At 30.8% G+C, this 19,877-nt stretch overlaps 2 protein-coding genes across 2 annotated transcripts; both read right to left on the bottom strand.

Annotated features, from left to right (window-relative positions):
- Nucleotides 1-484: 484 nt before the first annotated feature.
- LOC100256497 (lysM domain receptor-like kinase 3) lies at nucleotides 485-2,307 on the bottom strand. The gene has a single exon (XM_002271911.4). The coding sequence runs from the start codon at nucleotides 2,224-2,226 to the stop codon at nucleotides 874-876; it is 1,353 nt and encodes a 450-aa protein (XP_002271947.2). The 5' UTR covers nucleotides 2,227-2,307; the 3' UTR covers nucleotides 485-873.
- A 16,301-nt stretch (nucleotides 2,308-18,608) lies between these two features.
- Nucleotides 18,609-19,632, bottom strand: LOC100251348 (GCN5-related N-acetyltransferase 8). Its single transcript, XM_002272037.5, has one exon. It carries the CDS (start codon nucleotides 19,535-19,537, stop codon nucleotides 18,854-18,856), a length of 684 nt encoding a protein of 227 aa, XP_002272073.1. The 5' UTR covers nucleotides 19,538-19,632; the 3' UTR covers nucleotides 18,609-18,853.
- Between the last annotated feature and the right edge of the window lie 245 nt (nucleotides 19,633-19,877).

Here is a 19,877-nt window from a genome sequence, read left to right as displayed (position 1 = left end):
TAAATATTAATATTATATTTAAAATTAAGTAAAAAAACAAACAATAAGCTCAAACACTCTTGTCAAAGTTAGTATTGTTTTGATGGTCATCAGGTTGATTTTTGGGGATTCTAGGGGAGTCAAGTTCACAACAGGGGCTTAACAGCTATAGTGATAAATACAACCGCATCAACTTCATGGGAAAAAAAAATAAAATAAGATGCTTTTTGTGTTTATAGCTTGAATCATGAGCCTTTTGAATCCGTAAGATCAAAATTGGGTCACAGAAGAGGGCACCAAAGAAAGCTAATGGGGACTAATTGACCGACTTGCTCTGGCATCTTGGATAGTGTTGCGCATGTGGGTTACGATAAGTTCGGGTAGTAGTCAAAAGGCTTACGAGAATGAGAGGCAACACCCCCGCAGTGCAGGTCTTTATCGACATCAGACGTCGGCTGATCAGTTTGGAGAATCCCAGTATCTCAGCATAAGCAAGTGGGGATGATTGAAATTTGAAAGAAATATCTGTGTTTAAAATATATGAATATATGACAAAACATGTACAGTATAAAAAAATTTCCTCACATTACATCAAAATTCTCACGACTCAAAACAGTAGAAAAGAAAACCTGAATGATTAGATTCCCGGTAGAGATGGCGTAGTGCTGTACAAGGGTGTCATCTCCACTTCTGTGAACTCTTCATTCTCAATCATGATGATGAATTGATCGAATGAGTAGTTCGAAATTTAACTGAAAACAAAACCTAAGTTGAACTGTAATCAATTGCTACCTTGATGTTAGATGTCATCTGTAAGAATGCTGCGTGTTTGTGTCTGTAAATCAACTGGCTCTTCCTCTAATTTTACTATAAATCATAACTCTATGGAGGGATTCATCGAGGTGCCATTGAGACAGAGAAATCGGTAGGCATCCCTATTCGATCGGCCCAATTCTTGGACTCTAAGTACAGCTTAGAAATTCGAGCCGCTACTTCACTCATATTGGGCCTCTTACCCGGATCCCCCTCCACGCACTCCAGACCCAAACGCACCATCTTCTCCGCCACCTCCACCGGATACGAGTCCTTGAGCCTGCTGTCCACCCACCTCCTCACCCCACCACCGCCGCCGCCACCTTCAGCTTCAATGGCCTCTCTAGCTGTTTCAATCACGCTCACTCTCTTATATGTACCACTCTCATCGTCCGCAATGTACTTCAACGCCTCTGCTCCAGATAAGATCTCCAAAATCACCACCCCAAACGCATACACATCCGATTTCCGCGTCGCCAATCCTGTCAACTGAAATTCCGGTGCCATGTACCCTCTCGTCCCCTCGATCTTCATCACCGCACTGCCCGATCTTTTCAATTGGGAGGACCCTGAATTTTTTCCGGTACCTTCCGCGATTTCGCCGCAGAGTTGTGCGGTGCCGAAATGGCATATCTTGGCATTCAACGAGTCGTTAATCACGAGAATGCTGGAACTCCTGATACGATTGTGCACAAAACTCGCATCCAATCCAGTGCAATGGTGGACGTAGTCAAGCCCGTGAGCCAAGTCCGCCGCGATCTGCATTCTCGAGACCCAATTCGACAGAACTGTGAAATTAGGGTTTCTAGGGTTTCTGAGACAATCTGCGAGGCTAGCGCCATCAACGTAATCGTAAACGAGGTAAATGTGGTTTCCAGAAATCGAAGCCCCGAGGAGCTTGATCAAGCTCCCATGGTGGCTTTTGCAAATCACCGACAGCAGTTTGCGAATCTCCGCAGTCTCGATGGGGCGGCGGAGCTTTCGTTGGAAGATGACCACGTCTTTGCCGCGGACAGAGCAGCGCCAAGCGGAAGAGGAGGAGGAGAACTTCTTGGCAAGAAAATTGCCGGTGGCGGAGCAGATTTCGGAGATGTCGTAGACGTGGGGATTCTCCGGCAAGGACTCTCTGATGCAAGAAAGCGAAGCGGGAGTCGACTCAGATGACCTGGAAGTCCCACTGGTGTTGTAATTGGTGGGAAGATTAAAATTGCTGCGATCCGTCGCAGAAGAAGACGACCTGGACGTCCTGGTGACTCGGGAGCTTCTGGGTGTGTCTGATCGGCCGTGGTTGACACTGGGCTCCACTGCACTGATGCTGCTTTTGGATTTGCACATGGGATTGGGAGGCACTACAACCCCCTCAAACTCCGAGGATTCAACCTGGAGATGTTGCCGGGGTGATATCGAATCGCGCCGGAGGAGGAGGCGTTTCATAGAAAAGGGTGCAGAGAGAGAGACAGATTAAAAAAACAGGGGACGGTTTTGGAGGTATGGAGTGGAGTCGTTGTCTCACGCCTCCAGGGCATGCCCTTCAAATATCAATTCCTAGGACCGTTCATCCCCTTTGGTGGACACGTGGCAGTGCCATTCGTGTGTCGTCGCTCATTCTGACGTTTATGGTTTGAAATTTTGAACGCCCGAATTTACCCCAACAGTACATCGAACACCATGGCCCATATAAATTGTGCTATCTATTTTGGAGATGATAGATGATTCTGGTCAAATGAATAAAAAAACTCTTAATACAATTTGTAATTCATGGAAATTTTATCATCCTTGTTCATGTTTATTTTAATACTGTTGATAATTTTTCTTATTAAGACCTTATTTTTTTATACTTAAAAGATTAAGTTGTTTTTTAATGGGATGCTGAGTTGCTACTCATCCGGTCGTGGCATTAAGCATTGCGATTGGCGGCGGTGTGGATCGTGGCTGCGCCGCCAATGACACAGCAGTTTTTAAAGCTTTGGATGAACAAGCGCAGGGGAAAGAGGGCGAGGAGTATGATTGTCATATAAAAGATTAATTCTTAGCGCGTCTTTAGGAAATCCAAGTCAAGTGTGCTTTGGATTATTATATTTGCCGTTGTCTCATGGAAATGGGAATGAGACTTTTCTCAATAGTAAGATAATTTAAAAAAGTTATACTTAAATTATTGTAGTAGAAGAAATTATTACAAATATATGATAGTTTTTGCCACCTAGGAGAGAGGAGGGAGGGTGAACGGATAATTTTTTTTTTAAAACCAAAATCATCTTTTCAAATTTCAAAAGACGAAATCGTCTTTTCAAAAGACGATTTTAAAAAAATTTCAAAAAACGATTTTAAAAAAATTTCAAAAGGAAAATCGTCTCTTTAAGAGATGAGTTCCTATGAAAAAAAATTCTCAAATTAAAAAAAAAAAAAAATTTCTCAAAGGAACTCGTCTCTTGAAGAGATTTAAACAAAAAAATAATTCCCAAATTATAAATAAATAAAAAACAATTCCTCAAGGAAACTCGTCTCTTGAAGAGACGAGTTCCTTTGAGGAATTGGTTTTTTTTTTTTTTTTTTTTTTTTAATAATTTGAGAATTTTTTAAAATATATATATTTCCATGGAACTCGTCTATTGAAGAGATGAGAATTTTTTTTTTTATTTGGGAATTTAAATAAAAAAATATTTTTTTTCATGGGAACTCGTTTCTTCAAGAGACGAGTTCTCTTGAGGAATTGTTTTTTTTTTTTTTTTTTTTAATTTGGGAATTTTTTAAAAAAATATATATTTTTTTTCATGGGAACTCGTCTCTTGAGGAATTTTTTTTTTTTTAATTGAGAATTTTTTTTCCATGGAATTCGTATCTTGAAGAGACAAGAAACGAGTTTCTTGAGGAATTTTTTTTTTTTTTTTTGAGAATTTTTTTTAAAATATATTTTTTTTAAAAAATATTTTTTTTCCATGGGAACTCGTCTCTTCAAGAGACGAGTTCCTTGAGGAATTCTTTTTATTTTATTTTATTTTTTTATTTTTAATAAATTGGGAATTTTTTTTAAAAATATATATATATATTTTTTCTATGGAACTTGTCTCTTGAAGAGACGAGTTCCTTGAGGAATTTTCTTTTAAATATATTTTAAAAAAATATATATTTTTTTTCCATGGGAACTCGTCTCTTCAAGAGACACTCCTTGAGGAATTTTTTTTTTTTTTAATAAATTGGGAATTTTTTTTCCATGGAACTCGTCTCTTCAAGAGACGAGTTCCTTGAGGAATTTTTTGAACTCGTCTCTTCACTCGAGGAATTGTTTTTTTTTTTTTTTTTTTTTTATAATTTGGAAAATTTTAAATATATATATATATTCATGGAACTCGTCTCTTGAAGAGACGATTTCCCTTTTGAAATTTTTTTAAAATCTTCTTTTGAAAAGAAGATTTTGTCTTTTGAAATTTGAAAAAATGATTTTGCTTTAAAAAAAAATTTATCCGTTCACCCTCTCTCCTTTGATCCATGTTGATTGAGGTAAAACATGACCATGTCCCTCACCCTCTCTACAAATACTCACCAACCCCGGGATTTCCTCATCTTATATCATGCTCTTATTAGGGCATGCCACCTTTAATTATTAAACCCCCTACAATTTTTATTTTTATTTTTTACTTTTTTATTAGACTTTTCTTAACCTCATCGTTTGCACAAAAATTTCATACAAACTTTTGACTTAAGGGTGGCTCGGAAATTTTGAGTCAAGTTTTTGACCATCATGTGACTTGTGACAACAAAGAGCAGTTGCCTCATCTTTTCTGAATCCGGCGTCTCATTTCTTTTAACAAAATGGTATTGCTTGAACTGTATTCGCAACTATGCAAAAAGATTCAACTCCATTCCTCATTCAAGTGGAAAGATATGATAATGCCATCATACGAATTTTCTTTACACAGGGATTGCCTGTGAATTTGGACTTGTACTATATCATTGCACAAGAAGAATTTGTAAGGTAAAAGGGAGACTTTTACTAAAGCTTTATAAATATGTGAGTTTGGGAGAAGATATTGGCACGTTAATGCCAAAGACAATTATTGCAATTAGCCTTTGATGGTAAGAAAGTAATAGGGAAATAGGAGGGGTCCCAAAAGGGTGAGAAAATTTGAAATTTTAGTACGAGAATGAATGCCCAAAGTCAAGATTTTGAAGCGGACAAATTGACTACATGAACTAAGACAACTTGATGACTGTGGAGGAAATATCTTGACAAGTCAAAGAAATAATAGAGGCCACCAATAACTTGGCGAAATCTAGTGATATCGATTGGTTTAGAGTCATCACCAAGGCGAAGTTGGGTAGGTATGGACAATGGGTAGAGACTCCTTTGTGCCTTGCATATTGATTTTGTGAAGTAAATCCTAAGGCTATGTTTGGTTCCGGAAAGTACAAAGGAAAGAAAAAAAATGCTAAGAAAAATGATTTTCTCATGTTTGGTTGTCCTATGAAAAATATCAAAGAAAATCAAATATAATTAAAACTAATTAAAAATTTATATATTTTTAAATTATTTAATCTTTATATTGATGAGTTAAAATAAATAAAATAAGTTTGAAGTAACAAAAAAAATAATTTATCAACTTTTAATCTATTTTTTTTATTTTCTTTCACTTTTTCTTTCCTTCTACTTTTCCTTTGTATTTTCTTTCCCTCGCATTTTTCCTCAAATTTTCCGAGAACCAAACATAGCCTAAATGTATTTATGCAGGGAAAGGGAAATACCTACATCTGTTGGAACAACATCAACTCCAAACCCAAGATCTTTAATAGAGAATTAAGTAGCCAAAGTGTTAATAAAATGTTGTAAAAGATGTGGTTAATTACTTGTGATATTGCAATTGTCCGTATACAAGTGGATAGTGTGTCCATCATTGGGTAGATGAAGAATGAGGTACCTCCTTTAGAATTTTTGAAACCATATTAATTGGTCTTCCATAGTGTGCCTAATGCAAGTCATAGATAATTGTGAACTTGTATTTTTCACATGCATTCCTACTCAATGGCGATATTAGCTTTTTAAGTGAAAAATTGATTTTTGAAAAAAATATGGAATTGTCACTTTTTTTTATAATGGAAATTAGAATAAAAAATAAAACCTAAGAGTAACTTTTTACTTGAAAAATCATATCTTTAAAAATCGAGTGTAAGTCCAAGAGTTAAGTTATCTATTGGAAAAGTACCATAAGGTAGCACCTCTTTAAGTTTTAAGTAAAAGTCTCTACTAATCAAATTGAGGTAACCATGACAATAAACTAATGGATAGCAAAGAGCGAAGGTGACAATGACAATAATAAAAAAGAACATAACAATAGAATACTCACATAAAGCATATATATCACACAAAATTAAATAAATAAATGAGGGAAGTGCATGTACTTTTAGGTTTGAATGTTCCTAAAGTTTAAATTTTATATGTTGAAGAATCAAATTAATGTTCTTAGAAGTCTTGTAGATCCACAATCTTTCACTCAATGACTCAACTTCGTTCCTTTGCACACATATTGTGGGTAGTTTAGGAGGGTGGAATATAGGAGCTTCTTTTCACTTTAGATGGTGAAAGACAGAAGTGATGGAAACCTTAATTCCTAAAGGGTATTTATAGAGTTCCTAATTAGGCTTAAGTGACTTGAACTCGCATGAATTTCGATCATTTAATCTAAACCCAAATTAGGTCATAATTGATTAATTAATCTCATATAGTTATCTAATTAATCAATTAGTTCAATTTAAAGATGTCGTTCACTAATTCTTATACAACATTATATAATTACCAAAATGTCCTTATGCACATAAGTGAATCAAAAGTCGATCCAATTCTCATAACTATGCCAACAAGGTATATGAGCTTGACCAAGGACCATTGAGACTCATAAGAAAATATCGGTTCCCTCATAATCCAATTATGAAGTTTATTCAATATCTCACTTCAGATAATCAATTGTACTATAGTACCCTATGTAAATAATAATGAGATACAAAGTGTTTGGGTCTATGACTTGCTATTCATTATGTTCAGTCTCCACATGAACTGGTGATTGTAGTCTAATAAGGAGAAAACTATAAATCTTTCAATACTATGTTTACTATCCTTTAGTTATAGATCCTCATTTTATGTGATTAACTAATATATTTAATCTCACAAATAGTTTATATCAAGTTCCACTTAAGGAATGACTATGACTACAGTTTACATGAAGACACCTTCTTAAGATTATCCAAGAGAACACTCTATCTCAATCCTATGAGATGTCATAGTGTCTTTATTAAGAATATTTATTGCTATCAACTTCCATCAATAGTGACCTAATCCATAAGAAATATATGATTACTTTAGGATCTCATTCATAGGTCAAAACCATAAACTTAGTATTCTCTCAAAGTTGAGGAACAATATAATGAAACATTTTGGAGAAATCATGATTACTTGATAACTTCACGTCATGACTCATTGTATGTTCTGTCTAATATGTAACTATACGCACTAGTAAACTCATCATGGGAAACTTATGCCAATGACCAAGATTAGTCATCCATCAAATTAAAAGATAATGTGCTACAACTTTTAATGGATTATCTAGGCCTATGAATTGATTGTGAACAAATCATCTATTTGTAAAGAATTAATGACTTGGATCTTCCATACAATTACTAATGCACTCAAGTTATATACAATGCAAGAGATCTGAGAAAAACATAAATCTTCTCATAATTCATGCATACAAAAAAAAAAAAAAAATTGACAATTTTGAGCCCTATTATTTGTTTCTTAAATTAAAACTACTAGACCTCATTCAGTATTTATGTAAAATGTATACGCTTGCCAAAACTCTTGGGTAGTATGTGCTAACTAGTATGATGCAAAAAAATGCTAGACATACTACATTCGATATTTTTATGCTAAATTAGACACTTTATACAAAAGAAATTAATATATAATTATAATTTTATATATTTTAAAATTATTTAATTTTGTATGCAAAAAATAACATGAATTTGAATAAATATATAAAATTAATTTATTAATTTAAAATTTATTTTCATTTGTTCACTTTTTTTCCCCTTATTTTCTTCCTCTTGTTTTCTTAAAAAAATGGAAAGAAAAATTATTGGGAGAATTGTGTTTTACACCTACTTGGGTAATTAATAAAAGGTCCTTCAAATACCCATAATTGACTACAATGATATAAGGTTGGAATAAACAAAAATACCCCTTTAACTTACACCCATCGTTTTTTAAACTCTTTTAAAAATAATTGAAAAATCAGCATTATTTTTTATTTTTAAATTATAAATAAACAAAAATTATATTAATGATTCAAAAATTATTTTGGGAAAATACTTTAGAAAAAAATATTAATTTAAATAAATAAAAATTATTTTTTACATTTTAAAAGTAAACAATTTAATGATTAAAAAACTATTTAAAATAAATATATTTACTATTTTTTTTCTTTTATATTAAAAAGTATTTTAAAGTTTACATTTTTTTACTGTTATAAAACAAAAAGTTTAAAGTTTTTTTTTTAAATCTTTTATTTTAATATTTTTTTGAACATAGACTTTTGGTAATAAGTTCCAAATTTGTTTATTAAGGAAATTTTTTTAATGATTTGAATTAATTGAAAATTTATTGAAATAAGAAAAAAGAAAAAGAGAAAAAGAGGATAGATGAAGAGTTTTTATTTTAAATATCCAACTAAAATGTTTTTATATTTAGAAATTGATTATATCAATACATAATACAGTAGAGATTGATTTTTTCTCATATAAAAGGGTTAAATAATATATTTACTCATTTTAAATGAAAACAAGTAGTTAAAAATTATATAGATTATGTTTGAGTTTGATTTTAAAATAATTTTTCTAGTTTTTATTTTTTTATTTTTAAAAATAATTTTTATTTTTTATATTGTCTCTTTTTGAAAATACATTTAATTAAAAAAAATGAAAACTATTTAAAAAAAAATTGAAGACCTTGTTTAATACTATTTTTTTTATATGAAAATAATAAAAAGAATTAAATATCATTTATTGATTATTCTTTTTTTATTTTTAAAATATAATATGTTGACAATTAAATAAAGGAGTTAGTCAATTGTATATTTTTTTCACAAAAATGTAATATGTTCATAAAAAAATTGGATTTAAGTTTTCCGTCATTTTTTTTAATCAAACTACTAGAATCATGTTTAATACACATATAGGCATACATACACTACGGGGATATGAAATTTATCAATTTACAAGGGTATTTACTAACTATACAAGGGAAATGTACTAAGTGTACAAGCAGTGTATAAAATTACCATTTATAAAAGATTTCAATCTATTTTGAACCACTCCTTTATTTTCTTTGTCACCCACAAATTGCATACTCATGTCATGCACTTTATTTAACTTCCACATGGAAATTCCGATACTTTCCCAGTAATGATGTAAGAGGAAAAAAAATTAACCCTAATTCATCCATTATTTTCTCAGTTAAATCATTATAAATATGATTAGCACACTTACGTGGACACATTACTTAGGAGAGATATATTGCACCATTGTACAATGGTATTACGCTAATTATACAAGGGAAATGTACTAAGTGTACAAGAGTGTACAGGCTACCATCTATGAAAGATTTTAATCGATTTTGAATCACTTTTTCATTTTTCTTGTCACCCACAGATTGCATACCCTTGTCATGAAATTTATTTAACTTTCACATGAAAATTCCGATACTTTCCTTAGTAATAATGTTTGGGGAAAAAAATTTAATCCTAATTCATCCACTATTTTGACAGTCAAACCATTAGAAATAAGGTTAATATACCTATGTGGACACACAACTTAAGAGGGATATATTGCATCATTGTAGAATGGTGTTACACTAACTGTACAAGGGAAATGTACTAAGTGTACAAAGGTGTACAAGGGTGTACAAGGCTATCATTTGTGAAATATTTTAGTCAATTTTGAATCATTTCTTTATTTTCTTTGTCACCCACAAATTGTACATGAAATTTGCACTATTGTATAAGGGTGTTACATTAACTATACAAGGGTGTTACACTCACTATACAAGACAAATGTACCAACTATATGAGGCAAATGTACTAATTATACAAGGGTGTACAACGCTACCCTTTATGCAAGATTTCAATCAATTCTGAACTTTTTTTTTCTTGTCACCTAAGGATTGAACACTTTTCCCCCACACATTCCTTCACCTAAAAATTGTTTTAATTTTAAATTTTAAATTTCATCATCTAAAATTTGTAATTGCATATTTTGTTTAAGTAGTTTTAACAATATTTTTTTCTTCCTACCTTTACATCATATATAAAGGAAAATTAACCATAATATTTAGGTATTACATTTTTTTGTGAAATCAAATTAATATAAATGGATAACATTAGTGTCATTGTTTCAAATGACTTAAGACAATATAAACAACATATAATAACTGTTGAGGAAAAATTATCAATATTTTTTACCAAACTATGTCATTTAGATCTTCCCTACCAAAATTAAAACATAGGAAATAAAATTAAAATTAATCATATTTAAAGTGTTTATTACAAGTAAATCAAATAAAATATATATATTTACTATTTTACCTTTATAAGCATAATGTCAACAGAGATTAAAAAAATCATATTTAAATAGAATTAAAAAGGAAAAAAAATTATCTTTGTAACATTTGTAATTTTCTTTAAAAAAAAAATCATTAATTTAAATTATCAAGTTAATTTAAAATATATATTTTTTTGTTGTAATTATAGTTTTGAAGATTATAAGATTTTTATATTATTACTTTTAATTTATTTTCTTTGATTTTTTATTTTAAATTTCATCTAAACTTGTTTTTTTTTGCATTTACATGTTTTCTATTATATCCATATTTAAGGTGATTTTCATCTAATTTGTGTTCCATTATATTCTCTTTTCGATTTTAATGTGTTGTTATACCTCTTTACATAACAAAATATTTTGTTATTTTCCATCTACAAAACTTTATACAAAAGATATCATATCCGAGGAAAAAAAATAAAAAAAGAGAAAATTATTATATAATTATGTACACATTTCTTAATATGATACATTTGCTTGACTTAATGGCAACGTGATTTAATAATTTAAACCATATCAAGTCCACATCTATTTTAGATTTAAAAGTGTATTTGAATATTTTTCAAATTATTAAGTTATAATACATTATTCAATTAAAAATTAATTATCAATATTAGTTAAAAGATGATCATGTTACAAAATAATATATTAAGACAATACCTATGTATTGTCCATAAAATAGAGAAAATATTCAAATAATTGTCTATAACCTTAAAGATATATATATATATATATATATATATATATATATATATATATATATATATATATATATATATATATATATATGTTGGATAAAAAAGAATAATAATATTTTTTAAGGTGTTTAAAAAATATTTATTATATATTTTTTAAGTTTTAAAAAAAATTATGAGGTGTTTAAAAAAAAATATATGTATTTACTTTAAAAATGTAGTAATAATCATTTTTAACCATTGGTTTCTAATATTCAATTTATTAGGCATGGTTTTTTGGAAGAAAAATAATTGATGGAAATAGTAACACTTCCTTAATAAGGAATTAATTTATATGTCCCACCAATTAATATGTAAAAGAAAGGTAATGTGAATAACGAGAGAGAGAGAGAGAGAGAGAGAGAGAGAGAGAGAGAGAGAGAGAGAGAGAGAGAGAGAGAGAGAGAGAGAGAGAGAGAGAATGAGAAAGTGGGAAGTTACTTGTTTTCTTTTTCTTTTTGATAGCCAAGGGCATGTTAAGAAATTTTGAAAAGTAATGTCCTTCAACTCAATTTTCACTCATCCACTAGGTTTTGAGCTTAAATACAAGAGATATGAGGACCTTGAGCCAATTTTCACGCCCAAGTGGGTGCAAAACTCAATTCTCCCAAAATTATTTAGCAACTTAGTGCTTTCATGTTCTCCATTTCTTTTGTCTCTTTTACTTCTCACAACCCAAACATTATTCAAACCTTTATTTGGATGATAGAAAGTGCATTGAAACTGCAGGTTTACAGTCCTTTAAGCATGAGCATAATTTTTACTTTTCCCTAGGTTGAGGACAACAGAAATATTATGTGAGGGACAGCCTCAAGAAATTCTAAAAATTAAGATATCGATTTTATAAATATCAAATTTTGTATCTTGATTATTAAAAATATATGATAAAATTTATGTTTAAGAATGAGGTTGCAAAGAATGAGTTCAAGTTACTCATAATAATTTGATTATTCCTAATAATCCTTCTATGAAGAGAGTATATGATAAAATCTTTCATATTTATACTTAGAGTATATTTGACAATAATTTTAAGAAACTTTTCTATCATTTTTAATGTTTAAAAGATAAAAAAATTTAAATATTAAAAAAATTGAAAACACTTCTTACAATTACTATCAAACTGATTCATAATTTTTCATATTTGCCTCCTGTTACACCAATTTCTAACTCCACCATTATAAAGTATCTGATATATCTAGACCTACCCATCTTTTGGGGAAATATGTTTTCTAAATGTATATGTCTAGGTTTAGTAACTCGAAAATTCATTTTCAATGTCACCTACATATATTTTTATTAGTCTTAGTAGCCAACATTTTGGGTTCATGATGAGGAGTTTTGACCCAAAATAGTACATTGAAAAAAAAAATTCCCTAAAATAAACTTGTTTATAAAATAATGTTCAATTTGGTACGTCTGTACTATATAAGCTGTTATGTCATAAAACCGTAGTTAATGACTATGGTTTTGTTTTTCTTAAACGGTTAGAAACCTCATCAACCACGACTTTAACTTTAAGTTAACGTTATAATCGGTGGTTATAGTTTTCAATTCTTTTAAAAATGGTTAAAGTCATAGTAATCAACAATGACTTTAACTTTATTTTTTTAAATAAAAATATTATATTATTTGGTTTTTAAATAAACTTACCTTATTATTTAAAAAATAATAATATATGAAATTAAATAATCGATATTTTTAATTTGATATAAGATATATTTTTTAATTTTATTAAAACAATACATATTATATTTAATATAAATATAATTAGTTAATTATATTTAAATATAATAAATTATATTTATTTAAAACAAATAAATTATATTTATTTAAAACAAATAAATTATGAAAGCCTATTTAGAAAAAAAAAGTAATATAAATTATTATATTAATTAATAATTTTTTATATATTACATGTAACTGGTATATAATATCACATTGTGTTCATAGAATAATAATTTATGAAAATATTATCATATTTTCATTCATAATATCCGATCATGTATAATAATTTATTTATATATTTAAATGAAAATATGATAAATTTTAAACTTAAATAAAACTTATATATATATATATATACCACTTACATATAATATATAAAAAATTATAAATTAATATAATAATTTATATTTTTTTTCTAAATAGACTTTCATAATTTATTTGTTCTAAATAAGTATAATTTATTATATTTTATTTATTTTTAATTTTAATTAACTAATTATATTTATATTAAATATAATACTAATTGTTTTAATCAAATTTAAAAAATATTTTTATATCAAAGTAAACATATCAATTATTTAATTTTATATATTATTATTATTATTTAAATAATAAGATAAGTTTATTTAAAATCAAAATAAAATAATATTTTTATTTAAAAAATTAAAATTAAATATTTCAAATAAAACAATATAATTTTATATATATAAAATACAAATTAAAATCATAGTAATTATGCTTTGACCATTTTTAAAATGATTGAAAATAGTAAAGCTTTAAATTTAAAGTTAAAATCGTGATTGATAATTACCATTTCTAACATTTTTAGAAAAATAAAACCATAGTCATCTATTATGGTTTTATAATATGAGTGATAAAGACCGTTAGATTGAAAATTATTTTAAAAATCAAGTTTACTTGATCGAATTTTTATTTTTAATATAATATTTTGGGTCAAAACTCCATTATTTTGAAAATCAAGTTTACTTGATAGAATTTTTATTTTTAATATAATATTTTTGGGTCAAAACTCCGTTATGAGCCCCCATCTTTATACGGAAAACAAAGTAGGGCACGTGAATCCTAATCAAACCGCTTCACTCTTAATAATTGGAGTGAACGGGTAAAATACGGTTCGAGACTCCACGTCTCGTCTGGATAAGACCAGACACGAGCATTCACACCACTTCACTCTTAATAATTGGAGTGAACGCGTAAAATATGGTTCGAGACTCCACGTCTCGTCTGGATAAGACCAGACACGGGCATTCTAACTTGTTGCAGACGGGATTCTCGTGTCAATACTTGTACGACAGTCATTTCCACATTTTGTTCTTTAGCGAGGGAAAATTATGCATCCACTACAACTTTAATGGTTAGGTAACCTAAAGGGCTAAAAGCCTAGAAAACCATGGAATGGCTCACGTTACTGGAAGACCTACAAACGTCCAAAGAAGAAGAGAAAAAAAGATCTTTCACACAGGGTTTTCTTTGAAATCTATTATGAAAACCGCTTCCAGACGGACCCTTCGATTTCTAAGTCACGTTAATCTGGAAGTCCCGGAGTTGACGTGGACTGGTGGGCTTAGTCAATAGATCCTCATCAGTTGCAGTAGAGGTGTCTCCATCTCTTTTTCACCATGCTTCATAGTTCATACAACACCCATGCCCTACTTGCCTTCGCCATAGATTCTTAGGACTTGTAAATATGGGCCTGTGTATCGAACTACTCATCGCTGACATTGTCACATAGGGCCACATGCATATGCCTGGCTTCCTACCCATGAATACAACGTAATACACCTCACCTCACCTGTCTGTATCATATGAACCTCCAAACAACAATGGGTTTTGTATGAAATGCCTTAGTGCATTACGAGATGCATCACACACCTTCAGGCTGTCGATGGAATGAAAGAAACCTTACGGAGACAGATTGATCGTGTAGGTACCAAACGTGCATAACTTTTAATTACATCAATTTGCCATGAAAAATTCTTTGAAATGGTGTATTCCAATTTATTGTATTAACATCTTGAATGTTATAATTGACAAAACCTTTGTGAATATGCTCACTAGATTATCATTTGAATGACATCAATCTCATTACTCTTTTTAAGTTCACATGTATGAAAATTTTAGGTGAGATGTGTTTGGTTTATTCTTTTCAATATATTCTCCTTTAATCTATACAATGTATGCAACGTTATCTTCATGTAATATTATTGTACGGCTCTTAATCAAGGATAATACACATGACTTTTGAATTTGCTAGACCAAATATCTTAGTCATATGCATTCATAACTTGTGCATAAATTTTAAATATTTATGAGTGATGAAAAGAAGCACCGACCATTGTTTGTTTTACAAATCCTTATGATATAACAATATTTTCACAAGTAAATTCATATCTTGTTTGAGATCAAGTTTTATGAAAGTCTGGACAATAACTTGTATTTATATATCCAAATAATTGTGATTCTAAAGTTTTTGAACAAAATAAACTTACATAAATTGTTTTACAAAGATAACATAATACATGTGTGATATTATTCTAATGTCTTCTAGTCATAATAAAACCATAACTTGCTAGAAAACTAATGAAAAATATAATATTTGCTCATGTATAATTTGTAAGATACATAAATACCCTAATTGTACTAAGACATGGTATTTGAGGACTAAGTAGACCTTTGCCATCTTCACAAATATGAAATGGGTTTTTCTTCACCTCAAATGAATGAACAACCATTAGTAAGTTCAATGGATGTGCTTTGTCTTGTGAAAGCACTTCGGATTCTCTTTGTATGTGTTGATTAATGGACAATATCACACTTGAAACATGACTCAAGCTATTGACAAAGATAAAATTTGTCCTTCTAAGATCTTTCTTTTTCAAATAAATCACTATTTTTATGGGCTCTTTAAAAGTTCTAATAAGATTTAAGTCGTTAACATATATTGGAATAAATGCGCATGGACTCATGAACAATTATACCACAGGAGCATTGAATTATTTGCATATCCTTTTTTTATTAGTTGTCAAGACAATTACACCGCATATGCTCAAATTGCTTCAATTCATAGATGCTCATTGTAGTTTAATCAAATTCAAATCATGAGGTTCTGAAGTAAATGTTTTAGAAATTTTAAACTATTCTTCTTTTTCTAGGTCTTCGCTAAGACAGTTATACCACATGCACATGAATTGCTTGAATCCATTTAGATACTATTGCAATTAATCGAGTAGAGGTTCTAAGATAAATGTTTTAAAAATTTTAAATCCTTTAAACATTTTATGTATTTGTCCCCGCCTATGAACACGTATAGATAAGTTTTGGCCATATCCATAAAATGTATTATTTTTCCAAAGCAAAGCCCTCATTAGGTGTGGAGCCAATAATCTTATTAATTTTTGCTTTGACAAAGGATAAGTTTGAGAAATATCTTTGATGTCGAAGAATTCTATGTGTTTTACACAATTTACAAGACATTCATTATCAAGATTAATTTCGCAAACTCCTAAGCGGTTAGTAAGATTTACATATTTTTCATATGAATACAATAATTAATGAAAAGAAATCATATGTATAACTTAAAACTATAAATATGTAATATTTAAAAAATAATGAAATAAAGAGATAACATGTCAAATGTGTCATCATAACATCTAATCGGATAAGCATTTTCATCCCTAATCAAATGGTCACTTTTTCTACTAAGGTTTTCAAAAAAAGCCAAGACATCTAGGTGGGTTATCTCTATAGGTTTATTCCCATCTAGGAAATTCATCACTATGTTTTTCCTTTTGTTTTCATTGAAACCTAATCAAACTCAACTAAATCTTTTGATAAGTAATAACCATGCGCCCAATATCCTTTCGTGTCACATATGTATCGTTTATATTCATGAATCTTGGAAATTTTATTTTTTTGCCTTTTGGGTTTATTACACTTTACTCCTCAACCTATACTGTATTTTACATATTGCCCCATCGAGTTCAAAATCAAGCAATGTACCCTGTATGCTTTATAATCACATGCAATGTGCATTTTTTTAGTCATGACATTACATTTTTGGGCGAAATTACATGTGCTCTCTACGCGACTGAGGGCAAAATGGTAATTTTTTTAATAAGTGAGGGCAAAGGGGTCATTCCATTTTTAACCTTCACTCCCCCATCAATCATTTCTTCCCTTGTTGCTATTGATGAAGCCCCAAGTCAAAGCCCTCCTCCCTTAAGGAAGCTAATGTAGGGCTGACATCGAAGAGAAGACTCGGAGTTCAATGATAATTTTTCGACTTCTAATTCTTTAATGGGTAGAAGCATGTCGGAAAAGAGGGTTAGGGTTAAGGTTAGAGTTTCGTTTTGATATTTCAAAAAATTTGGGGAAATTTTGAGAGAATAAAACTCGACCAAATTAAAGGTTAGGGTTTTGTTTCATGTTTTAGAAAAGTGGGGGAAATTTTAAGAAAATTTTGTTGCAAATTTTGGGGGAAATTTGGAGATTCTAAGACTAAAGAAATTACTTGGGGATTTTGCAAATTTTCATTCCACAAACAACGAGGAAACAATGAACAAAGAGAAATTGCGTGAGGTTTTTGGTAACAACTTTGTGGGATTGGGATTTTAGAACTTTGAAGGGAAGGAAGAACAGGGGGAAAAGGGCTTTGGTTTGGGGCTTCACCAGCAACAATAGGGGAAGAAATGATTGACGAGGGAGAGGAGGGCTGCAGATTGAGAAAAAAATGATAATTTTGCCCTCGATAACATGGAGAGCACATGTCATTCCGTAAAAAAATGTAACATTGTGACTTAGAAAATACACATTGCATACAATTATAAAGCATAGAGAATACATTGCTTGATTTTAAACTTAAGGGGGTAATATACAAAACATGATATAGATTGAGGGTAAAGTGTAATAAACCATTTCCTTTTTTATATCATCTTTCTATTATTTTACTTCTAGTAGTGTGACTGTGACTTTCCTATTTAAGAATTTGAAAAAAAAAAAAAATGACTAGGATCACAACAATATTGAAATCTATGTCTACCACAACAACTAAGTCCTTACCCACATCCACGTCCAAGATCATATAATGATGTAACATTCATTTCAAGAAATAACATAGAACCGGTAGGACAGGAGTAATCATTTTTTAATAAAAACTCTTGCTTAGTGGCAAAATAACATGATGTCAATGCAACATCCTTTAGTAAATCCATACTCTTGATATTACTGCTACAAGAATACATGCAAGCCATGAGGAGCTGTGTACCGTTTTTCTAATACGTCTTACTTGCTAACTTTGGTGATGTTTATTTTTTGGGCTTTTTGCTGAAATCAATTTGTTTTTAGAATTTAAATTGTTTGTTTTTCTACTTTTTCATAACTCGAAAGTAAAATAGAAAAAACCAAAATATGTAATTTTTTCTAAATAGAAAAAATAACATATTGGTTTTTTTTTATTTTTTAATACTTAATAGAAATAAAATACAAATAAAACAAACAACCTATTTAGCTAAAAAAACTAACAAATGATTTTGAAGATGCAGAATTACATTCGTTGATTATTTTGAAGTGTTGCAACCTCAAATGCATTTAGCCACAGCAAACCCTTTGGAAGGATCACTATATTTTGATAGTCATATCATTGTTTCAAATTGGATCAAATTGGGCAGGGAGATGATGACTGATCATACACATCCTAAATGTTTAAAATGTCTTTTTGAGATAAATCATACAAGAAAGAAAAACAGCAGCAAATGTCAATGCCCTACTAAAAAGTAAAAGAAAAAGGATAGCAGAAATTACAACGCCACAAATCTCCGTTGAGCAGGGCACCAAGTAGCAATATTCCAGAAATTCTTATAAAAGCACTGCTGGAATTACAACATAAAAGGAAGGGCATGGCTTACCATTCCGAAACCCTCATCTGCAAACATAAAACCCTGACCTCAATTTCCATAAGCTTGAAGAGCATCACCAGTCAGCCTACAGATCCTCCATTCCTGAAGAACCTGAGCACCCATCTCTTCGTAGAACTTAATCGCATTCACATTCCAATCAAGCACGCACCACTCCACTCTCCCATACCCCATTTTCACCGCCTGAGCTGCCACCGCAGACAACAACATCTTCCCAAACCCTTTCCTCCTGTAGCAATCCCTGACATACAAATCCTCTATATAGAACCCTGGCTTCCCCAAGAACGTCGAATAATTTGGGAAAAACAGCACGAACCCTGCCACCACGGCGTCGCCGCCCGATCCGAATTCTTGCGATTCAGGGTCTGCGATGGGGAGATCTAGATTGATGACGTGGGTGATCGGAGGATGGGCGCCGACAGGGGCGTCAGGGAAGGGTGTGGGGGAGACTTCAAGGAGGAAGACGGTGAAGGATTGGAAAGGAGGAGTGTTGAAGAGGTTGGATGAAAGGGAGGACTCAGTGGCGGAGAAAAGGTGGGGGAGGCGCTCGAAGACGGCGAGCTGGTACATGAGCTTGTGGAGGGGGCGAACATCGGATGGGTTAGCGATTCGGATTCTGGCGAAGATTGGATTTCCGACGGGGCCAGTCTCAGGCAATGTTGTGGGTGGGGTGGGCGTTGGAGTTGGTGGAGGAGGTGGCGCGGCGGCTGCCATTGCTTCCTTCTTGCGGGTTACGCAAGTCAGTGATAGAGATGTGGGTTCACAGCTAGGGTGTCACTTTATATCTGAGGTTACAGTCGTGTGTGATAGGGATATAAGGGTAGTTTCGTCACAGAGACTATATATTCAAATAATCTCAAAAAATAAGATATTCATAAAATAATAATAATAATATTTTAAGTCTTGATTTTTTTAATTTAGTGAATATTTCTTATTCTACCAATTATGTAAATTTATGAGTTATCATCGTCTTTTGATTCATTTAAATTTATTGAATAAGATCGAAACTTATGTTTCTTTACATTGATTTAAAAATAACCATGAAATAGGAATC

Source organism: Vitis vinifera, chromosome 13 (genome assembly GCF_030704535.1).
Source record: "Vitis vinifera cultivar Pinot Noir 40024 chromosome 13, ASM3070453v1".
Taxonomy (NCBI): domain Eukaryota; kingdom Viridiplantae; phylum Streptophyta; class Magnoliopsida; order Vitales; family Vitaceae; genus Vitis; species Vitis vinifera.
Note: the sequence above shows the minus strand (reverse complement) of the source record. Positions and strands in the feature narration are given on the sequence as shown.

Excerpts from the sequence above, each read along its gene's own strand:
- LOC100256497 (XM_002271911.4), bottom strand. The coding sequence starts at position 2,226 with ATGAAACGCCTCCTCCTCCGGCGCGATTCGATATCACCCCGGCAACAT.
- LOC100251348 (XM_002272037.5), bottom strand. The coding sequence starts at position 19,537 with ATGGCAGCCGCCGCGCCACCTCCTCCACCAACTCCAACGCCCACCCCA.